The following is a 23210-nucleotide window of genomic DNA, read 5'->3' as shown; positions in this document are numbered from 1 at the left end:
TTGTGGTCTCAACACTGAGCCTTGCGAAACACCACTGGTCACCGGCTACTGTACTGAGAAGGAGCCTTTTATCCCCACTCTCTGCTTTGTACCAGACAGCCAAATATCTACCAATGCTAGCACCTTGCTTGTAACACCATGGGCCCTCATCGTACTCAGCAGCCTCCTGTGCCACACCTTGTCAAAGGCCTTCTTGAATTCCAGGTGGGTAACATCCATTGGCTCTCCTTGGTCTAACCTGCTCTTTACTTCCTTAAAGAATTTGAGCAGGTATGACCTCCTCTTGACGAAGCCATGCTGACTTTGCCCTATTTTACCAGACACTTACACGTATTCAGAAATCTCATCCTTCACAATGGATTCCAAGATCTTACACACAACTGAGGTTGGGCTAATTGGTTTGTAATTGTCCCTTTTGCTTTACTCTCTTCTTAAACAGGGGTGACACATGAGCGATTTTGCACACCTCTGGGACCCTCCCTAATACTAGTGATTCATGAAAGAAAAGGTCACCACTAATGTCTCCACTATCTCTTCAACTATCTCCCTTAGAACTCTGGGGTGTAGTCCAGGTGGTTTATCCACTTTCAGACCATTCCGTTTTTCTAGCACCTTCTCCTTGGTAATGGCCACCATATGACTGGTGAGATGGTGATGTAGTGGGAATGTGATGGAATGGGTAACCAGGAAATGCACTGTTCAATGTTGTATCTGATAAACAGCACTTTCAACAGTGCAGCATTCCCCCAGTGCTAACCCTCCACAGCGCGGCGCTCCCTCAGCGCTGACCCTCCGACTGTGTGGTGCTCCCACAGTGCTGACCCTCTGACAGTGCGGCACTACCCCAGCGCTAACTCTCCGACAGTGCAGTGCTCCCTCAGCACTGACCCTCCGACAGCATGGTGCTCCCTCAGCACTGACCCTGCGACAATGCGCCACTCCCTCAGTACTGACCCTCCGACACTGTGGCACTCCCTCAGTGCTGACCCTGCGACAAGGTGGCACTCCCTCAGCACTGATACTGCGGCACTCCCTCAGTGCTGACCGTCCGACAGTGCGGCACTACCCAATCGCTAACCCTCCGACAGCGCAGCGCTCCCTCAGCACTGACCCTCTGAAAGCGTGGTGCTCCCGCAGTGCTGACCCGGCGACACTGTGGCACTCCCTCAGTGATGACCCTGCGACAATGCGGCACTCCCTCAGCCCTGACACTGCGGCACTCCCTCAGCGCTAACCCTCCGACAGCGCAGCGCTCCCTCAGCACTGACCCTCTGAAAGCGTGGTGCTCCCGCAGTGCTGACCCTGCAACAATGTGGCACTCCCTCAGCACTGACCCTCCGACAGCGCGGCGCTCCCTCAGCACTGACCCTCCGATAGCGCGGCACTCCCTCAGTACTGACCCTTCGACACTGCAGCACTCCCTCAGCACTGACCCTCCGACAGCGCGGCGCTTCCTCAGCACTGACCCTCCGATAGCGCGGCACTCCCTCAGTACTGACCCTTCGACACTGCAGCACTCCCTCAGCACTGACCCTTCGACAGCGTGGCGCTCCCTCAGCACTGACCCTTCGACAGCGTGGCACTCCCTCAGTACTGACCCTTTGACAGCGCGGTGCTCCCTCAGCACTGACCCTCCGATAGCACGGCACTCCCTCAGTACTGACCCTTCGACAGCGTGGCGCTCCCTCAGCACTGACCCTTCGACAGCGTGGCACTCCCTCAGTACTGACCCTTCGACAGCGTGGCGCTCCCTCAGCACTGACCCTCCGACACTCCCTCAGTACTGACATAGCACTAACATAGCAAAGATAAGTGGGAAAATGGAGGAAGCTTTTAAAGAACAACAGAGGATTACTAAGAAGGAAATACGCAGAGAAAAAATGAGGTACGAAGGTAAACTGGCCAAAAATATAAAGGAGGATAGTAAAAGCTTTTTTAGGTATGTGAAAGGCAAAAAAATGGTTAAGACTAAAATTGGGCCCTTGAAGACAGAAACAGAGGAATATATTACAGGGAACAAAGAAATGGGAGAAGAATTGAATTGTTACTTCAGATCTATGTTCACTGGGAAGACACAAGCAATCTCCCTGAGGTAACAGTGGCTGAAGGATCTGAACTGAAGGGAATTTATATTTGCCAGGAATTGGTGTTGGAGAGACTGTTAGGTCTGAAGGTTGATAAGTCCCCGGGGCCTGATGGTCTACATCCCAGGGTACTGAAGGAGGTGGCTCGAGAAATCGTGGATGCGTTGGTGATTATTTTCCAGAGTTCAATAGATTCGGGGTCAGTTCCTGCGGATTGGAGGGTGGCTAATGTTGTACCACTTTTTAAGAAAGGTGGGAGAGAGAAAGCAGGAAATTATAGACCAGTTAGTCTGACCTCAGTGGTGGGAAAGATGCTGGAGTCTATTATAAAGGATGTAATTACAACACATCTGGATAGTAGTAACAGGATAGATCAGAGTCAGCATGGATTTATGAAGGGGAAATCATGCTTGACTAATCTTCTGGAATTTTTTGAGGATGTAACTCTAAAGGTGGATGAGGGAGATCCAGTAGATGTAGTGTACCTGGACTTTCAGAAAGCTTTTCATAAAGTCCCACATAGGAGGTTAGTGAGCAAAATTAGGGTGCATGGTATTGGGGGCAAAGTACTAACTTGGATTGAAAGTTGGTTGGCTGACAGGAAACAAAGAGTAGTGATAAACGGCTCCATTTTGGAATGGCAGGCAGTGACCAGTGGGGTACCGCAGGGATCAGTACTGGGACCGCAGCATTTTACAATATATATTAATGATATAGAAGATGGTATTAGTAATAACATTAGCAAATTTTCTGATGATACTAAGCTGGGTGGCAGGGTGAAATGTGAGGAGGATGTTAGGAGATTACAAGGTGACCTGGACAGGTTAGGTGAGTGGTCAGATGCATGGCAGGTGCAGTTTAATGTGGATAAATGTATGGTTATCCACTTTGGTGGCAAGAACAGGAAGGCAGATTACTACCTAAATGGAATCAATTTAGGTAAAGGGGCAGTAGAAAGAGATCTGGGTGTTCTTGCACACCAGTCAATGAAGGTAAGCATGCAGGTACAGCAGGTAGTGAAGAACGCTAATAGCATGCTGGCCTTCATAACAAGAGGGATTGGGTATAGAAGCAAAGGGGTTCTTCTGCAGCTGTACAGGGCCCTGGTGAGACCACACCTGGAATATTGTGTGCAGGTCTGGTCTCCAAATTTGAGGAAAGACATCCTGGCTATTGAGGGAGTGCAGCATAGGTTCACGAGGTCAATTCCTGGAATGGCGGGACTACCTTATGCTGAAAGACTGGAGCGACTGAGCTTGTACACCCTTGATTTTAGAAGATTGAGAGGGGATCTGATTGAGACATATAAGATTATTAAAGGATTGGACACTCTGGAGGCAGGAAACATGTTTCCGTTGATGGGTGAGTGCCGAAACAGAGGACACAGCTTAAAAATACAGGGTATACCATTTAGGACAGAGATGAGGAGAACCTTCTTCACCCAGAGAGTGGTGGCTGTGTGGAATGCTCTACCCCAGAGGGCAGTGGAGGCCCAGTCTCTAGATTCATTTAAGAAAGAGTTGGATAGAGCTCTCAAGGATAGTGGAATCAAGGGTTATGGAGATAAGGCAGGAACAGGATACTGATTAAGGATGATCAGCCATGACCATGTTGAATGGTGGTGCAGGCTCGAAGGGCAGAATGGCCTTCTCCTGCACCTATTGTCTATTGACTCTCCGACACTGCGGCACTCCCTCAGGACTGACCCTTTGACAGAGCGGCACTCCCTCAGTATTTACTTATTTAGGAAATTCTGCTGTGGGTGACTTGTCAGTTTTGGGAAGGTCTTACCTCACCGTTGGTGCAGGGCAGTGGGTTGGAATATCTGGAAGTGCAGAGTGAGTTCTCCAGCTCGGAGTCATCCACCATCCCGAACGTCTCTGTACAATTCCTGGAAAAATACTTGTAGGGTCTCCAACTTCTGCCAAAGTCCTGCGAGCGCTCCAGTACCATGATTGCCGGCCTGGGTGACTTAAAAACCAGGACGACGTGCGTTAAGTAGAATTCAGTTTCCAAATCCAGGCGGATCTCTTCCCTGGGCACTCCTTGGGCAGACTGCCACCAGCTATTCCGGTGATGGAAGGAGCTGTCTGTCATGTCGGAAGCCTGGTGGGAATATCCTGGCTGCTTGGCATTGCACTTGGAGCAGGTTGTGTGCCTGCAGGTGGAGGCCAGGTCTCTGGGAGCCTCCCTGTTGAGGAAGGAGCAGTATAACTCCATTCCATTGTCACCGCATGTTGTTAAAGTCTGCACTGACCTCCCGATGACCAGGTTCCCCACTGAAGGGTTGCAGGACTGTCCCTCGCATCGTAATGTTTGTGCCTTCCACCTGTCTGACATTGAGGTGAGAGAAAAGTTACTGACGTACGCAGCCTGTCACTTTTATCTTTCTACACTTCTAATTATGGGCTGAAATAAGAATAGCACTCTTTTTAAAACCAAGGAAGGCTACACGTTTTTAAAGCAAGTGACCCGACCCTCGGTGTGAAGCAGAGTTGATACGTCGTTTGGGATATCTGGTCAGCATGGACGAGTTGGACTGAAGGGTCTGTTTCCATGCTGTCCATCTCTATGACTCTATGGCTCTATTCCTATTCTGTCCCTCAATATATTTACAGTCTAATTTCCTTCTATACTTGTAGAACTGGAGGCAAGGGGTTGTGAGCAAATGGAGCTTTGGTTAGTACAAGCAGCTGGTTGACCAGTGGACTCGTCCAGTTATCAAATGATTTCTGCCTGTGAATAACCTTGTGATTGGCTCTCAGGTAGCTGAATAGCCAAGGGCTGTGAACCAGAGAGGGAGATGCTTTCAGACCTTCAGCCACTTCAAACTTAAGAAAACCAATTTATTATTCCTTTTTGAACTGGAGAAATTTGCAGCTCAGCCGAGACTGGGTGACTGTAATCTTCATGTGGATTAGGTTAGTCAAATTAGCAGAGATAGCCATGAGGAAGAATTCAGAGAGTATATTTGGGATCTTTCCAAGAACAGTATACAATAAGCTTCAATCTGCAATTTGAGAGGGAGTGGGTACAATCTGAAGTGACAATATTTCAGTTGAATAAAGGGAAATATGGAGCTATGAGGGAGCAACTGGCCAAAGTTCAATGGTTCAATACCTTAACAGGGAAGACCGTGGAGGAACAATGGCTGATATTTCTGTGTATGATGCAGAAGATGCAGGATCAGTTCATTCCTAAAAGGAAGAAAGATCCCAGGAGGAGACATGGGCGGCCGTGGCTGACGAGGGAAGTAAAGAAACATATAAGGTTAAAAGAGAAAAAGTATAACTTAGCGAAGATAAGCGGGAAAACGGAGGACTGGGAAGCTTTTAAAGAACAACAGAGGATTAGTAAGAAGGAAATACGCAGAGAAAAAATGAGGTACGAAGGTAAACTGGCCAAGAATATAAAGGAGGATAGTAAAAGCTTTTTTAGGTATGTCCAAGGCAAAAAAATGGTTAGGACAAAAATTGGGCCCTTGAAGACAGAAGCAGGGGAATATATTACTGGGAACGAAGAAATGGCAGAGGAATTAAATGGGTACTTCAGATCTGTGTTCACTGGGGAAGACACAAGCAATCTCCCTGAGGTAACAGTGGCTGAAGGACCTGAACTTAAGGGAATTTCTATTTGCCAGGATTTGGTGTTGGAGAGACTGTTAGGTCTGAAGGTTGATAAGTCTCCGGGACCTGATGGCCTGCATCCCAGGGTACTGAAGGAGGTGGCTCGGGAAATCGTGGATGCGCTGGTGATTATTTTCCAGAGTTCAATAGAATCGGGGTCGGTTCCTGAGGATTGGAGGGCGGCTAATGTTGTGCCACTTTTTAAGAAGGGTGGGCGGGAGAAAGCAGGAAATTATAGACCAGTTAGTCTGACCTCAGTGGTGGGAAAGATGCTGGAGTCTATTATAAAGGATGAAATTACAGCACATCTGGATAATAGTAACAGGATAGGACAGAGTCAGCATGGATTTATGAAGGGGAAATCATGCTTGACTAATCTTCTTGAATTTTTTGAGGATGTAACTTGGAAGATGGACGAGGGAGATCCAGTGGATGTAGTGTACCTGGACTTTCAGAAAGCTTTTGATAAAGTCCCACACAAGAGGTTAGTGAGTAAAATTAAGGCGCACGGGATTGGGGGCAAAGTACTAGATTGGATAGAGAATTGGTTGGCTAATAGGAAACAAAGGGTAGTGATTAACGGCTCCATTTCGGAATGGCAGGCAGTGACCAGTGGGGTACCGCAGGGATCCGTGCTGGGACCGCAGCTTTTTACAATATATGTAAATGATATAGAAGATGGTATCAGCAATAACATTAGCAAATTTGCTGATGACACAAAGCGAGGTGGTAGGGTGAAATGTGATGAGGATGTTAGGGGATTACAGGGTGACCTGGACAAGTTAGGTGAGTGGGCAGATGCATGGCAGATGCAGTTTAATGTGGATAAATGTCTGGTTATCCACTTTGGTGGCAAGAACAGGAAGGCAGATTACTACCTCAATGGTATCAAATTAGGTAAAGGGGCTGTTCAGAGAGATCTGGGTGTTCTTGTCCACCAGTCAATGAAGGCAAGCATGCAGGTACAGCAGGTCGTGAAGAAGGCTAATAGCATGCTGGCCCTCATAACAAGAGGGATTGAGTATAGAAGCAAAGAGGTGCTTCTGCAGCTGTACAGGGCCCTGGTGAGACCACACCTGGAGTACTGTGTACAGTTCTGGTCTCCAAATTTGAGGAAAGACATTCTGGCTATTGAGGGAGTGCAGCGTAGGTTCACGAGGTCAATTCCTGGAATGGCAGGATTGCCTTACACGGAAAGACTGAAGCGACTGGGCTTGTATACCCTTGAGTTTAGAAGACTGAGAGGGGATCTGATTGAGACATGTAAGATTATTAAAGGACTGGACACTCTGGCAGGAGGGAACATATTTCCGTTGATGGGGGAATGCCGAACCAGAGGACACAACTTAAAAATACGGGGTAGACCATTTAGGACAGAGATGAGGAGAAACTACTTCACCCAGAGAGTGGTGGCTGTGTGGAATGCTCTGCCCCAGAGGGCAGTGGAGGCCCAGTCTCTGGATTCATTTAAGAAAGAATTGGATAGAGCTCTTAAAGATAGTGGAGTCAAGGGGTATGGAGATAAGGCTGGAACAGGATACTGATTAGGAATGATCAGCCATGATCATATTGAATGGTGGTGCAGGCTCGAAGGGCAGAATGGCCTACTCCTGCATCTATTGTCTAAATCTAAACTAGTATATTGTCATTGCACCAGAGATTAGTTGGTACTGTGTAACAAGACAGGCTTAATAATTGATCTCAGTCTAAAAGATCCCCTAGGAAACAGTGATCATAACATGGTAAAATTTAGCATTCAGTTTTTGAGGGAGGAACCTGGGTCAGAAACAACTGTGCTAATCTTAAATAAGGGAAACGACAATGGAATGAGGGCAGAGTCAACTGGAGTGGATTGGGATGGAGATAAGCAGCAATATTAACATTATTATTAATGACTAATACACTGTTTTTCTTTCCCACAATCAACACCTTTTCCTGATTTACTCTGTTCGACAGAATAACTACTATCAAATGGTTTAGGGGGCTTATAGTTTATTAAAATCATCACAGTCCCAGAGGAGTACTGTCTCATTAGAGAGAGACAGCTTGGGGGTGGTTTAACCTCAGGGGAGGGAAGAGGTTGAGAAGGAGATTGCTTTGTAGTAACTTTAGCCAGTGTAGTAATTGAACCCATTCTGCATCACAGACCAACCATCCAGCCAACGGAGCTAACAATTACCATGTTGCCTTTATGTGTATATGTCTGTTTCAGTCTGTCTGCCTTCACCCCTCCCTTTCCCTCTCTTATGTCTCTGTATTTCTGTATTGCTGAACCTTGTTCATCGTGCTGTTGTTTACCCAGTCTCTCTTCCTTTTTGGGATTCTGAATTCCTTTCTCTGTGGGATTGTCTTTCTTTCAACTCTCATTCTGTTTCTATTTTCCTCTTCCTTTTACCACATCTCTCTGCCTTCACACTCCCAGAACTAGAGGGCATAGGTTTAGGGTGAGAGGGGAAAGATAAAAAAGAGACCTAAGGGGCAACTTTTTCACACAGAGGGTGGTACGTGTATGGGATGAGCTGCCAGAGGAAGTGGTGGAGGCTGGTACAATTACAGCATTTAAAAGGCGTTTGGATGGGTATATGAATAGGAAGGGTTTGGAGGGATATGGGTCAGATGCTGGCAGATGGAACTAGATTGGGTTGGGATATCCGGTCAGCATGGACGAGTTGGACTGAAGGGTCTGTTTCCATGCTGTACATCTTTATGACTCTATGGCTCTATTCCTATTCTGCCCCTCAATATATTTACAGTCTAACTTCTTTCTATGCTTGTAGATCACTGGCAAATCCAGAGGGCAGTCAATAAGGAGTTTAAATAGATCACCAAGCCTTTTTTCAAAGCAAATTTGAGATTAGGGAATCACTTCAACATTTTAATAATGTGTCAATAAATGATTTTGGTTAAATTTTACCTAACTTTGCCTTTTCTGAGGTTGAAAGACTTATACTCAATGTGACAGGAAAGTCCTAATTTCTGCCATTGGCCCCACAGCTACAAAGTGATTAGATTATTGTGATGTGTCTGACCAACAGCTCAACACTAAAACCAAGAATATTTAATTTAGCTCCATCCCACGTAATCTCAAACTGCATCTGACATTCTCTCATTAATAATGGTCTTACTGATTACATAATCATTATACATAAATGGATGTAGAGAATTCTACCACAAATGCATGTTCATACAATAGTGTGCAACTAGAAGTAAAACAAGTTTTTATTTTAGAAGCAGATTACTGCAGATGCTGGAATCTGTACTGAAAACACAAAAAAGGAGATCGCAGTGGATCAAACAGCATCCACGTAGAGGGAATAAGCTAATGTTTTGAGTCCAGGTGACTCTTCATCAGAGCTGATGTGAGTGTGGAGGGGGCAATATTTTATTTTAACATGCTTAAACAAGAATGTGAGGATTATATAAGGGAAGGTAGTTTATAATCAATGTTAGCAGAAATAGTGTAACCAAATCCAAGCATATTCACTGATAATTACAGATTGTTTATTTGATTGCAATACATACACAACATGTTATTGTATACTTGGACAACGGAAAGATATTTGGAAGAAACATAGAACAGTGTTGGTTATGAAGTTATCAGTTTAGATCTTTATTTACAATATGGGAATGGTTCAGTATCACACTGTTCATGAGGGCTGGAGGATCAGAGGTTGAAATGTCAGGATTTCGGAGCTGGAATAATCCAGGGATCTCATTGCCCAGGAATAATTAAACACAGTGTCAGGAGTGGAGGGGATCGTGCACCCAGGTAAATATTGGAAATGAGCAAAGGCACATGTTTTAAAATGTTCTCACCATTCAGAGAGTGAAGTTGAATGGTTTCCTCCCCCCTCCCCCCTCACCATCAGCAATTTCAGTGATTGACAGTTTGGGCAAAACAACAAAGAATCTTTAAATTAATTATAGATTTAGGCAGGGAGTTAGTGAGACAGGGAACATTGAAATGGCAATTTTAATGGAAAAGCAGTTTTGATGGATCATTGGGAGAGAGTTTGACACAACAGACAGATAGTCCGATATTGAGAGAGACAGTTAGACAGAGAGAGACAGACAGACAGTTGGATACAGAGACAGACAGTTGGACACAGACAGTTCGACAGAGAGAAAGACAGACAGTTATACAGAGAAAGAGACAGTTAGACAGAGAGAGGCAGAGAGAGAGAGACAGACAGACAGACAGACAGTTAGACAGAGAAGGGACAGATAGACCCAGATTGGTAGACAGACAGATAGATTGACAGACAGACAGGGAGTTAGATAGATATACACAAACAGAGAGTTGGTCGACATAGACAGAGAGCTTTAGGCAGGGAGCTACATACACAAACATAGATATTAGAGAGATAGACACATAGATAGATGGATGGTTTGACAGACACAGTGAGATAGTTGGGTAAGGAGCTAGACAGACAGATGTACAGAGTTCAATAGACAGGATTGAATAGATAGTCAAAGAGAGTGAGACTGACAGCTAAACCAACAGAAAGATAGAGACAGACACAGCTGGAGAGAGGCAGACAGTCAAAAAGGTAGCAGATAATGAGAAACAGACAGAGCTAAATAGATAGGGAAATAGAGATGGATAAATAGAGAGATGAACAGATAAATACAGCTAGACAGAGAGGTGGCTGGGCAGATGGACAGTGACAGACAGACTGATATTGATGCGCACACACAAATAAATGCAGACATACAGCAAGGACAGAGGTAGATACGCAAGCTGAGGTGAAATACAAACTGAACGGAGCTAGGACTCTGCCTGTCTTACCTGCTCCTCCTGACCTGCAGCCGATACATCCCAAGAGCAGGAGCAGACTGACAGCTCCAGGCTGCATCTCAGCTCACTCCCAGCTCCCAGCTCCCAGTCCTTGTTCGCCTGTTCCGCCGGTCAGCTCTCCCCTCTCTCTAACCCTGGCTCCGGACCAGCTCGCATTCTCTAATCTTCCAGATTTATCAAATGAAGTTTGGGAATTGCAAACAGAAAACAAGAAGCTCCAAAAATCCGCCAGAGGATGAGATCTCGAACCCAGTTTAATAAATACGCACAAAATAATTAATTGCAAAAATGTCAAATGAGAAAAATAAATCTGATGGTTAAATTGTCCATTTGGTACAGCTCCATTTTATTTCTGCAGAAGATATGAAGTCTATAGCTGTGGAATCTATCCTATAAATGAGTGGGATTCCCCAGTTACTGAACTTCTCTCAGCCTCTATCTTTCCTTGTATCAGTTACCCTCCTGGGTCACGTGAGTCTGTTGCTATTTCATGAAATGGATACATTAAACCCGGAAGTGTCAAGGGGTTGCAGGCTCCGCCCCAATAAGTGACGCCCAGCTTGAAGCAATCCAATCAGAGAAGAGGTAATTTCCCACCCTTCACTTCCACTCCTTCCACACCACAAATGTACCAAATTTTGGAATTAAAAATCACACAACACCAGGTTATAGTCCAACAGGTTTATTTGGAAGCACTAGCTTTCAGAGCGCTGCTCCTTCAACCACCTGATGGAGGATTGGCGCTCCGAAAGCCAATACTTCCAAATAAACCTGTTGGACTATAACCTGGTGTTGTGTGATTTTTAACTTTGTCCACCCCAGTCCAACACCGGCATCTCCAAATCATGATTACCAAATTTTGGAGAAATTTGCCTTCCAAACCCACGCCCACTTCCATCTAGAAGGACAAGGGCAGCAGAAACTTGGGAACACCATCCCCTGCAAGTTCCACTCCAAGCCCCTTACCATCCTGACTTGGAAACATGTCACCGTTCCTTCAGTGTCGCTGAAGTCAGAATCCTGGAATTCCCTCCCTAATAGTTTTGTGGATCACTATAGTACGAATACTATAGATGGGTCAGTGTTTGTCCAGTGTGTGCAGGAGGGCTTCCTGACACAGTATGTAGACAGGCCAACAGGGGGTGAAGCCACATTAGATTTGGTACTGGGTAATGAGCCTGGCCAGGTGTAAGACTTGGAAGTAGGTGAGCACTTTGGTGATAGCGATCATAATTCTGTTATGTTTACTTTAGTGATAGAAAGGGATAGGTGTATACCACTGGGCAAGAGTTACAGCTGGGGGAAAGGCAATTACGATGCGATTAGGCAAGATTTAGGAAGCATAGGATGGGGAAGGAAACTGCAGGGGATGGGCACATTAGAAATGTGGAACTTATTCAAGGAAAAGCTCCTGAGTGTCCTAGATAAGTATGTACCTGTCAGGCAGGGGGGAAGCTGTAGAGTACGGGAAATATGGTTTACGAAGGAAGTGGAATCTCTGGTGAAGAAGAAGAAGAAGGCTTATGTTAGGATGAGATGTGAAGGCTCAGGGCGCTTGAGGGTTACAAGGTAACCAGGAAAGACCTAAAGAGAGAGCTCAGAAGAGCCAGGAGGAGACATGAGAGAGGTTGTTGGCGGATAGGATCAGGGTAAACCCTAAGGCTTTCAATAGGTATTTAAGGAATAAAAGAATGACGAGAGTAAGATTAGGGCCAATCAAGGATAGTGGTGGGAAGTTGTGTGTGGAGTCAGAGGAGAAAGGGGAACCACTAAATGAATATTTTTTGACAGTATTCACTCTAGAAAACGACAATGTTGTCGAGGAGAATACTGAGATACAGGCTACTAGACTAGGTGGGATTGGGGTTCTCAAGGAAGAGGTATTAGAAATCCTGCAGAATGTGAAAATAGATAAGTCCCCTGGGCCGGATGGGATTTATCCGAGGATTCTCTGGAAAGCCAGGGAGGAGATTGCCGAGCCTTTGGCATTGATCTTTAAATTATCATTGTCTACAGGAATAGTGCCAGAAGATTGGATGATAGCAAATGTGGTTCCCCAGTTCAAGAAGGGGAGTAGAGACAACCCTGGTAATGATAGACCAGTGAGCCTTACTTCGGTTGTTGGTAAAGTGTTGGAAAAGGTTTCTCAGAGATAGGATTTATAATCATCTAGAAAAGAATAATTTGATTAGGGATAGTCAGCACGGTTTTGTGAAGGGTAGGTCATGCCTCACAAACCTCAATGAGTTCTTTGAGAAGGTGACCAGGTAGATGAGAGTAAACCGGTTGATGTGGTGTATATGGATTTCAGCAAGGCGTTCGATAAGGTTCCCCACAGTAGGCTATTGTACAAAATGCGGAGGAATGGGATTGTGGGAGATATAGCAGTTTGGATCAGTAATTGGCTTGCTGAAAGAAGACAGAGGGTGGTGGTTGATGGGAAACATTCATCCTGGAGTCCAGTTACTAGTGGCGTACCGCAAGGATCGGTGTTGGGTCCACTGCTGTTCGTCATTATTATAAATGACCTGGATGAGGGCGTAGAAGGGTGGGTTAGTAAATTTGCAGGCGACACTAAAGTCGGTGGAGTTGTGGATAGTGACGAAGGATGTTGTAGGTTACAGAGAGACATAGATAAGTTGTAGAGCTGGGCTGAGAAGTGATTCACTTTGGTCAGAGTAACTGGAATGCAAAGTACTGGGCTAATGGTAAGATTCTTGGTAGTGTAGATGAGCAGAGAGATCTCGGTGTCCAGGTACACAGACCCTTGACAGTTGCCACCCAGGTTGACAGGGTTGTTAAGAAGGCATACAGTGTTTTAGCTTTTATTAATAGAGGGATCGAGTTCCGGAACCATGAGGTTATGCTGCAGCTGTACAAAACTCTGGTGCGGCCGCACTTGGAGTATTGTGTACAGTTCTGGTCACCACATTGTAAGAAGGATGTGGAAGCTTTGGAAAGGGTGCAGAGGAGATTTACGAGGATGTTGCCTGGTCTGGAGGGAAGGTCTTACGAGGAAAGGCTGAGGGACTTGAGGCTGTTTTCGTTGGAGAGAAGAAGATTGAGAGGTGACTTAATAGAGACATATAAGATAATCAGAGGGTTAGATAGGGTGGACAGGGAGAGCCTTTTTCCGAGTATGGTGATGGCGAGCACGAGGGGGCATAGCTTTAAATGGAGGGGTGATAGATATAGGACAGATGTCAGAGGTAGTTTCTTTACCCAGAGAGTAATAAGGGTATGGAATGCTTTGCCTGCAACAGTAGTAGATTCACCAACTTTAAGTACATTTAAGTCGTCATTGGACACGCATATGGATGTACATGGAATAGTGTAGGTTAGATGGGCTTCAGATTAGTATACTGGATTAGTGGTGCTGGATTAGTGGTGGTTCAGGCAGCATCCAAGGAGCAGCGAAATCAACGTTTCGGGCAAAAGCCCTTCATCAGGAATGAAGGCAGTGAGCCTGAAGCGTGGAGAGATAAGCTAGAGGAGGGTGCAGATTAGTATGACAGGTCGGTGCAACATCGAGGGCCGAAGGGCCTGTACTGCGCTGTAATGTCCTATGTTGTATGTTCCAACTCACAGCACAGGGGCTGCAGCAGTTCAAGAAGGCAACTCATCCCCACCTTCTCAAGGTGCAACTAGGGACAGGTAATAAATGCTAGACCCAGCCAGCAACACCCACATCCCATGAGCGAATGAGTCTATTGCTCCCCTTATAGCAGAGAAAATTGAGCACGAGGTTTCTTAAAATATTCAAAATTGATGGGGGCCTTGCTGAAGTGGTTAGAGAGAAATAGTTTCCAGTAACAGGAGGATTGGGAGCCAGAGGACACGGATTGGAGAGATTCAGCAAACAATGCAAAAGCAACAACAGAACAGAATGTTTTTCAAACCATGGATTGTTGCGAATGGTAATGGAAAAGCAATGGAAGTGGTTTCAGAGAACAATTGGATAAATCCATGAAAAAGCACATTGTGTGGTCTAGAGGGAAGGAGCAGGACAGTGGGCCTGATTGGATAGCTCTTTCAAAGAGTCAGTACAAGCATGATGGGCCGGAAGGCCAGAATGGATTCACCGAGGAAATGATAGAGGTGTGGAGGTAGTGTTATTGTAATCCAGAGGCTTGAAGTGAATGCTTTGTGTTCATAGGTTCAAATCCCAACCTGGTGAAAAAAATCACCAAAAGATACGGGCACTCAATTCTGACCACCGCGATGGTAATAGCTGAGAAAAGGCCCCTCTCCATGCTGGAACCTTTCTCTGACAGCTGGGTGTTGACATCTTGTGCAATCAGGATTTCAGTTTGACAGCCAACAGCTGAAGGGTTTCAGTGAATGTGAATGTTGCAGTTAGATGTTACAGAGTAAATCTTCACCCATCCAGAGCAGCAGCAGCTGTATTCACATTCCACTCTCAGAACACTGCTCTCCCTGAGTGTTCACAGCTCAGGAGTAAAGGTGCTGGCTATCGCAATGAAGGGAGTTATCAACTCCTTTCAAACCCCTCACCCAGTTTATCAATTGTCACTGCCAAGTGTAAAGAGCGAGAGTCAGCAGAATGTTGTCCCAGGGTGAGCATCACAAATGCACTCAGGGGATGGTCCACTACCTGATTAATGTTTTGGTCCAGGAATGTTAATGTTAACTGTTTTCTCAAGAATGCTGCACAGACTCAGCACATTCCAGTAAGAGAACCATAGACCAGACAACAGTGCGGCACCCTCTCAGCACTGACTCTCTGACAGTGCGGCACTTCCTCAGCGCTGACCCTTCAACAGTGCGGCACTCCCTCAGCGATGACCCACCGACGGTGTGACACTCCCTCAGCACAGACTCAGCACATTCCAGTAACAGAACTATAGACCAGCCGACAGTGCGGCACCCTCTCAGCACTAACCCTCTGACAGTGCGACACCCTCTCAGCACTGACCCTCTGACAGTGCAGCACTCCCTCAGTACTGATCCTCTGACAGTGCAGCACTCCCTCAGTACTGACCCTCTGTCAGTGCCGCACTCCCTCAGCACTGACCCTCTGACAGTGCGGCACTCCCTCAGCAGTGACCCTCTGACAGTGCCGCACTCCCTCAGCACTGACCCTCTGACAGTGTGGCACTCCCTCAGCACTGACCCTCTGACAGTGTGGCACTCCCTCAGTACTGACCCTCCGACAGTGCAGCACTCCCTCAGTACTGATCCTCTGACAGTGCAGCACTCCCTCAGTACTGACCCTCTGTCAGTGCCACACTCCCTCAGCACTGACCCTCTGACAGTGCGACACTCCCTCAGTACTGACCCTCTGACAGTACTGCACTCCCTCAGCACTGACCCTTTGACACTATGGCACTACCGCAGTACTGACCCTCCAACAGTGCGGCACTCTTTCAGTACTGACCCTCCAACAGTGTGGCACTCCCTCAGTACTGACCCTCTGACAGTACAGCCTCACGCTGGGAGGGTCAGTCTAGATTAACAGTTGTGTGTGAGAATTGAACCCAGACCTTGTAGAGTGCAGCTGGGACTGACCCAGAGTCTGATTAAATCTGGTCTGAAATGGAGTACTTAATGTTTTGAGCTGACATGCTGCTCCCTGCTGCACATTAGTGTTTAATTGTCCAACAATATGGCAAATAGTTACTGAAATGTAGAAGAACTAATATTTGCAGAGAGCTTGTGTGCTATCACAAAATTAATCATTTATCTTTGGAGAATGATTACTGTCCAATGACAGAGGGTGAAGTCTGGTGGGCTGGGGGCAAGGAAGGGCCTCCCTGATGTTTTGAAACAATATCTGTGTGCTGTGTGTTCCAACCTGTGACCAGCAGTGCCTCTCCAGGAGTCAGCCCAGTCCCTTGTTGTCTGCAAGAATGAACCCGCTGCTGGTTGAGCTGTGCTCTGGGCTTCCTTTACAACCTCTGCCCCCCAACAGAGGGAGAAACAGCAGCCTGCCTCACGCTCCAGTCCGCACTCCCAACCTTACCCTCGATGACGAGAAGGTATTCGACAGGTTTCGAGAACGCCTGATGCCATGTGATGTATTGTCTTGGTAGGGGGTGGTGGGGGGGGAGAGAGATGGGGAGATATCTGGGCGTTCCCTGTACCCCCCCCCCCCCCCCAATCCCCGGTGCATAGATTTTAATCAAATGGTTATTAATTCCCATGTTTGAAAGGAAGGTGTTTGACTGTTGGGAAGCACTTCCTCACATGGAGCAGGGACAGAATCTGGGGCACGCTTCCCTCCAAAATGCTGCACTTACTGGTGGCCTGTCGGCGATTTCACAAGCAATAGGTAGGGTAGGGACATTTTTGGAGGGTCTGGAAAAAGGTAAGGAACTAGAGTGTTTTCAAATTCATTCACAGAACACGGTCAGAGGCAGCAGTCATTGCCTGTCCTGGGCTGCCCTGCAGAAGCTGGTGGTGAGCTGCCTTCTTTAAACATTGACAGAATCATAGAATTGATCCAGTGTAGAATGAGACCACTCAACCCATTCGGGTGTAAGGGCATCCAGAGAGCTGTCAGGAAAATAATTCCATGATTTTGACCCAGCAACAGTGAAGGAACAGCAAGATATTTCCAAGTCAGGATGGCGAGTTGTTCGGAGGGGAACTTGCAGGGAGTGGTGTTGCCATTATCTGCTGCCCTTGTCCTTCTAGATGGAAGTGAAGTTATCCAAAGAAATGTTGGAACAGGCTCGAGGGGCTGAATGGCCTCACTTAGCTGAAAGCTTTAGTATATGTCAGAGGTGTCATCTGGACAGTCCGAGTGGGTGTTTTAGTCATGTCTCTGGGACAGAGAGGAGAGAGAGGAGCCAGATCTCTCGCTCTCTGTCTCTGTCCTTGAGCTATCTGGACAAAAGGAACAGGTCTAGTCAGAAGGAATGTACTGGAGCAAATGAACCCTGCCGCTGTCTGGAGTTGGAACAGCAGCCTGTGTTGAGAAGAGGCGCGTATTATCACAATTCTTACAGCCAAGCTTTATCATTCCCAGTGTTCTAGAGAGCCTGTGAGTTTACGATTCTCCGTTACCATGTAAAACATACTATATCTGGTTAATCATTCACTTGTAAATTTCTAGCTAGTGTTTCTGTTCATTTATGGATTAAATTCTATTCACAATCACAAATATAGAGTTTCTAACCTTCCATTTGACAGGGAATAGACAGGGCTTTCTCAATTTTAGACAGACAGAATGAGTGCTGCATTGTCAGAGGGTCAGTGCTGAGGGAGTGCGGCACTGTCGGAGGGTCAGGGCTGAGGGAGTGCCGTAATATCGGAGTGTCAGTGCTGAGGGAGTGCCGCACTGTTGGAGGGTCAGGGCTGAGGGAGTGCCGCACTGTTGGAGGGTCAGGGCTGAGGGAGTGCCGTACTGTCGGAGTGTCAGTGCCAAGGGAGTGCCGCACTGTCGGAGGGTCAGTGCTGAGGGAGTGCTGCATTGTTGGAGGGTCAGTGCTGAGGGAGTGCCGCACTGTCAGAGAGTCAGTACTGAGGGAGTGCCGCACTGTCAGAGGGTCAGGGCTGAGTGAATACCGTACTGTCAGAGGGTCAGTGCTGAGGGAGTGCCGCACTGTCAGATAGTCAATGCTGAGGGAGTGCTGCACTGTCAGAGGGTCAGTGCTGAGAGAGTGCAGCATTGTCAGAGGGTCAGTGCTGAGGGAGTGCGGCACTGTCATAGGGTCACTGCTGAGGGAGTGCCGCACTGTCAGAGGGTCAGTGCTGAGGGAGTGCCGCACTGTCGGAGGGTCAGTGCTGAGGGAGTGCCGCACTATCAGAGGGTCAGTGCTGAGGGAGCGCCGCACTGTCGGAGGGTCAATGCTGAGGGAGTGCCGCACTGTCAGAGGGTCAGTGCTGAGGGAGTGCTGCATTGTCAGAGAGTCAGTACTGAGGGAGTGCCGCACTGTCAGAGGGTCAGGGCTGAGTGAATACCGTACTGTCTGAGGGTCAGTGCTGAGGGAGTGCCGCACTGTCAGAGGGTCAGTACTGAGGGAGTGCTACACTGTCAGAGGGTCAGTGCTGAGGGAGTGCCAAGTGGCCACATGTTTTGTTGTAACATTCCCCCCAGCTAATTATTTTTAAAAATTCTTTTGTAACATCGACAGGATGTGTGTGTTGTTTGCCAGGCCAGCATTTATTGCCCATCCCTAATTATTGTGTGTCAACCACATCGCTATGAGTCTGGAGTCACATGTCATCCAGACCAGATAAGGATGGTAAGTTTCCTTCTCTAAAGGACATTCATGAACCAGATAGATTTTCGCCAACAATCAACAGTAGATTCATGGTCTTCGTTAAACTCTTAATTCCAGATTTATATTAAATTCCAATCCACGATGTGCTGTTACGGGTTTCAAACCCTGTCCCCAGAAGATTATCTGGATTTCTGGATTAACAGTCCATCAGTAATACCTAATGGCCATTGCCTCCCTGATAACAGGATTATTCGTCTTCAGATTTTGCTGCTCCTGCTCTCCGTTTAGAATTGCACCATTAATTTTCATCTTGTGTTCTCCTTCATCTGACTGAACATGCATAAAAATAAATGAAGAATGTGTGGTGACTCTAACGAGATCCGCCAGGTAAACCTCACAGAATATGAGTGCCCTGACTGGACCAGATTAACAGCCCCAATCAGGGAGCCCTGGCTGACAGATATAAACAGGAGTGTCAGAGGTTCTGTTCACTCTGAGAGCTGGCTCTGAGGGAAATGTGGCAAGTTGAGCATTCAGGTTGCAGGCTGTTCCGATGGAAGTGAACACCCTCACCAGTCTGAGCTTGAGGGAAGATCATTGCACAGCCTCACTCAGGGAATATCCTGCAAAGAGGGACTCTAGGTCAGCCCACAACAAAACCCCAAAGTAAAGCTAAGCATCAGCCAAATGGTTAACATTTTCTTCAGGCAGGCCATTGTAGTTGTTGCTGGTATGAGGATTTGAGACATCAAAAGACTCCATGAGATCTAAAGTGAGTAAGAGAACTCCTAGGCTGGTATCCAGGCGGGTGCACACCCTGGAAAACCAATTTACATTTGGTTCAGAACAGTTGCATTGCTTAGCAACGTTCAGATTAGAACTAATCAAAATAAAGGTCTGGTTAAATGGTCACCAGTTCTAAAGGAAGTCGATACCTGCACGGCTGTTACAGTGATCACAGAACCAGTCTTTAACAAACTTCACTCTGGATTCCAACCCTTAAGTTTGTTCAAGAACTTGGCTCGACTGAAAACCTACACTGGGGAACCTTTACAGATTAAGGGTGCAACTTTGGTTCCAATCTCTTATGAGAAGCAGCTGGTTCAGTTCCCACTGATTGTAGTAGAAGGCTCAGGCTCAAACCTGATGGGACAGAGTTGGTGAGATGTTATGTCTGGTGGCCAGGACTGGATGCAGACATGGCCGCATTGTTTGGGCAGTGCCCAGAGTGCCAACAAGGAGTGGCACGGTGGCACAGTGGTTAGCACTGCTGCCTCACAGCGCCAGAGACCCGGGTTCAATTCCCGCCTCAGGCAACTGTCTGTGTGGAGTTTGCACATTCTCCCTGTGTCTGCATGGGTTTCCTCCGGGTGCTCCGGTTTCCTCCCACAGTCCATAGATGTGCATGTTAGGGTGGATTGGTCATGCTAAATTGCCCAGAGTGTTAGGTGCATTAGTCAGAGGGAAATGTGTCTGAGTGGGTTACTCTTCGGAGAGTCAGTGTGGACTGGTTGGGCCAAAGGACCTGTTTCCACACTCTAGGGAATCTAAAAACAAAATTACCACTCGCAGCTACCCAACATTCGTGGGACTGGCCAGGTAAACTCTGGAGTCAGTTACACATCGATTATGCAGGTCCTTAGTTTTTAGTCATTGTGGACGCCCGTCCATGGACATGTATAGAGTTCATTCATCAAACACTGGGGACAACGAGAGAAAAGCTGCGTGCATCTTTCGCAGTGCAGATTCCTCAAAGTGTTGGTCATGGATAACGGGCCATCGTTTTTCCAGCACGGAGTTTGAGTATTTCCTAAAGTTGAATGGCATTCAGCATGGAAGGACAGCTCCATACCATCCGTCATCCAATGGGCTGGTGGGAAGAGCAGTCCAAACTTTGGAGGCTTAAAGAAACAGCCCACAGCTTTATAAGATACTGCACTGTGTCGGTTCCTGTTTCATTATCGGACTGCCCCTCATGCAACTACAGGGATAGCTCCAGCAGAGGCACTAATGAGGAGAGGACACTGCACCAGGTTAAATCTGATCCTCTCGGAGCTGGGAGAAGTGGGGTTGGTGAATCTACATCAGGAACACCGATGTTGGGTAAGAGGCAGGGTCAACACAAGGTCAGGTCCAGTGAAGTACAAAGTATGGGTAGGTTAGGCGATCCTGAATAAGCACGTGGACCACATGAAAGCTACAAACTCGCAAACAATGCAGGAGCAAAACATACCCTGCCCCACAGAACAGTCGGAAAGGCTGTCAGAATTCTCCCCCTTTGCCGAGTGTCAAAGAAACCTCAGAATCTGAGCTGGACAGGGTGGCTGTGACAGTGCGATACCTTTACTGTCTGAAGAAGAGGATGAAGAGATGCTCCGGGCACAAGAGGCGGGCAGTGTTCTGCTACACACCACCTGTATCCAAGGCTGAGTCAGAGGAACCGTATCCCGTCCAAAACACCCCAGGAGAGGCTATAAGAAAAAGAACTGGCCGATGTCCTCGGAGTCAGAGGGAGAGGGATGTAGAGACTGGAACAAGGTCAGCTTGGGGACCTCATAGAATGTGAGTTCCCTGATTAGGGCTGTTAACTGTTCCGATCCGGGAGACCTGGCTGACATATAAACAGGAGTGTCAGAAGTCCTGCTCACTCTGAGAGCTGGCTCAGTGGGAGTTGAATCAGTGTCAGGGACTCTCCATGTGTAAGTTAAGGGGGACCTGATGACAGGATACCGGCCTCTGTGGAGATATTTTGGACTGAATTAATGTGGATAATAACTGCCATGAGCAAATGGATGACACAGACTTAGTTATATGTAACTTCAGAGCAAGCTGGTGGTTAAATATGTGCAAGATCGAATCGACATTGTGTGTTAATACTTAGAGATGATAAGTATGAAGGTAGTGGCAGACATATTCTGTTTTTTTTTGATAGGTGGCTCTGAGGAATGCCTTGCGTTATTTTCCCTCCAACCTGCACAGCCTCCTCGCTCCTGAGTTTGTGACTGAGCTCAGAGAGTTTGGTCATATTTACATGTACAGGTTCTGCCCACAGATTGACATGAGGTGAGTTAGTGAAAATATCAGGATTGTTTGTGCACACTCGATAAAATACTTGATAGTATGTCTCTGTTGTTGAGGGTCATACCTCCAGTTGTCCTGCCCGGAAGATCAATTAGATTAGATTCCATACAGTGTGGAAACAGGCCCTTCGGCCCAACCAGTCCACACCGACCCCCCGAAGAGTAACCCACCCAGACCCATTTCCCTCTGACTAATGTACCTTACTCTGTGGGCAATTTAGCACGGCCAATTCACCTGACCGGCACATCTTTGGATTGTGGGAGGAAACTGGAACACCCGGAGGAAACCCACACAGACACGGGGAGAATGTGCAAACTTCACACAGACGGTTGACCGCGGCCGGAATTGAACCTGGGTCCCTGGTGAAGTGAGGCAACAGTGCTAACCACTGAGCCACTGTGCCACCCATAATTATTATCTCCCTACTCCTTTCTCCATTTTACCCACTTCTTACAGCATACATAAATGCCTAATTTACCTTCATTATTTTTTATTATATACTCAGGACATAAGTGTCACTGGCTGGGCCCAGCATTCATTGCCCGTCCCTAGTTGCCCCTTGAGAAGGTGGGGGTGAGCTGCCTTCTTAACCCGCTGCAGTCCATGTGCTGTGGGTAGACCCACAATGCCCTTAGGGAGGGAATTCCAGGATTCTGACCCAGTGATACTGAAGGAACGGTGATATATTTCCAAGTCAGGATGGTGAGGGGCTTGGAGGGGAACTTGCGGGGGATGGTGTCCCCATGTATCTGCTGCCCTTGTCCTTCTAGATGGAAGTGGTTGTGGCTTTGGAAGGTGCTGTCTGGAAGCCTTGGTGAATTTCTGCAGAGTATCTTGGGTGGAACGTCAGGGTGGTAGAGGGAGTGGATGTTTAAACTAAGAATGCAAAGTGAGATTTATGAATGTAATATTAATGTTTGTTTTAGTGTCAGAGAGGCTGAAACAAACACAGACAGCCCAAAAGTGCTGGGATTGGAACGAGGTCAGCCAAGTGGACCTTATAGAATCTGAGTTCCCTGATTGGGGCTGTTAATCTACTCCAATCAGGGAGCCCTGGCTGACCAATAAAAATGGGGAGTGTCAGAGAAACTGACACAGTGGTACCTGACACTGAATGAGGCAGCACTATTGTTGAGGATTGTTTAATAACGTGGGTAAATAAAGGGTGGCTTGCTGACAGGCATCTTCTGAGTTATTTCAGCAAGGCAGCAATGGTATCCCTGAAGTTCACGTGAAAGCCACTTAATCAACTTGTTTTATTTTTGATTGTTGCAGATCATATCCCATCAGTCAGTATCCCTGCAAAACAAAGGCAGCTGCAGCAATCATGCACATGATCATGAACAACCTGGACCCACACGTTGCTCAGGTAAAGGCTGATCTCTCCAGCAGCCCTGCAGTTTCTGGGAGGAGTTGTTGCAGCCAAGTGTGT

General features: G+C 47.0%; 2 protein-coding genes across 4 annotated transcripts in view; one reads left to right on the top strand and one right to left on the bottom strand.

Annotated features, from left to right (window-relative positions):
- Window positions 1-10925, bottom strand: part of LOC140483555 (netrin-4-like) — a 48293-nt gene extending 37368 nt beyond the window's left edge. The window contains exons 1-2 of one of the 2 annotated variants that reach the window (XM_072581764.1): window positions 10500-10925; window positions 3876-4417 (exon numbers count right to left, since the gene is read on the bottom strand). In XM_072581764.1, coding sequence (XP_072437865.1) covers window positions 3876-4417; window positions 10500-10566 — 609 coding nt within the window. In that variant the 5' untranslated portion in view covers window positions 10567-10925. The remainder of the gene's footprint in view (window positions 1-3875; window positions 4418-10499) is intronic. The other variant, XM_072581765.1, reaches the window with a different exon arrangement.
- Window positions 10926-16335: 5410 nt separating this feature from the next.
- The window catches only part of uroc1 (urocanate hydratase 1), an 80919-nt gene continuing 74044 nt past the window's right edge, over window positions 16336-23210 (top strand). For both annotated transcript variants that reach the window (XM_072581763.1, XM_072581762.1), the window contains exons 1-3: window positions 16336-16507; window positions 21630-21760; window positions 23054-23147. In XM_072581763.1, the coding sequence (XP_072437864.1) occupies window positions 16379-16507; window positions 21630-21760; window positions 23054-23147 (354 nt within the window). In that variant the 5' untranslated portion in view covers window positions 16336-16378. The remainder of the gene's footprint in view (window positions 16508-21629; window positions 21761-23053; window positions 23148-23210) is intronic.

This window comes from Chiloscyllium punctatum, chromosome 12, assembly GCF_047496795.1.
Source record: "Chiloscyllium punctatum isolate Juve2018m chromosome 12, sChiPun1.3, whole genome shotgun sequence".
Taxonomy (NCBI): domain Eukaryota; kingdom Metazoa; phylum Chordata; class Chondrichthyes; order Orectolobiformes; family Hemiscylliidae; genus Chiloscyllium; species Chiloscyllium punctatum.
This window is presented reverse-complemented; position numbering and strand designations above follow the sequence as displayed.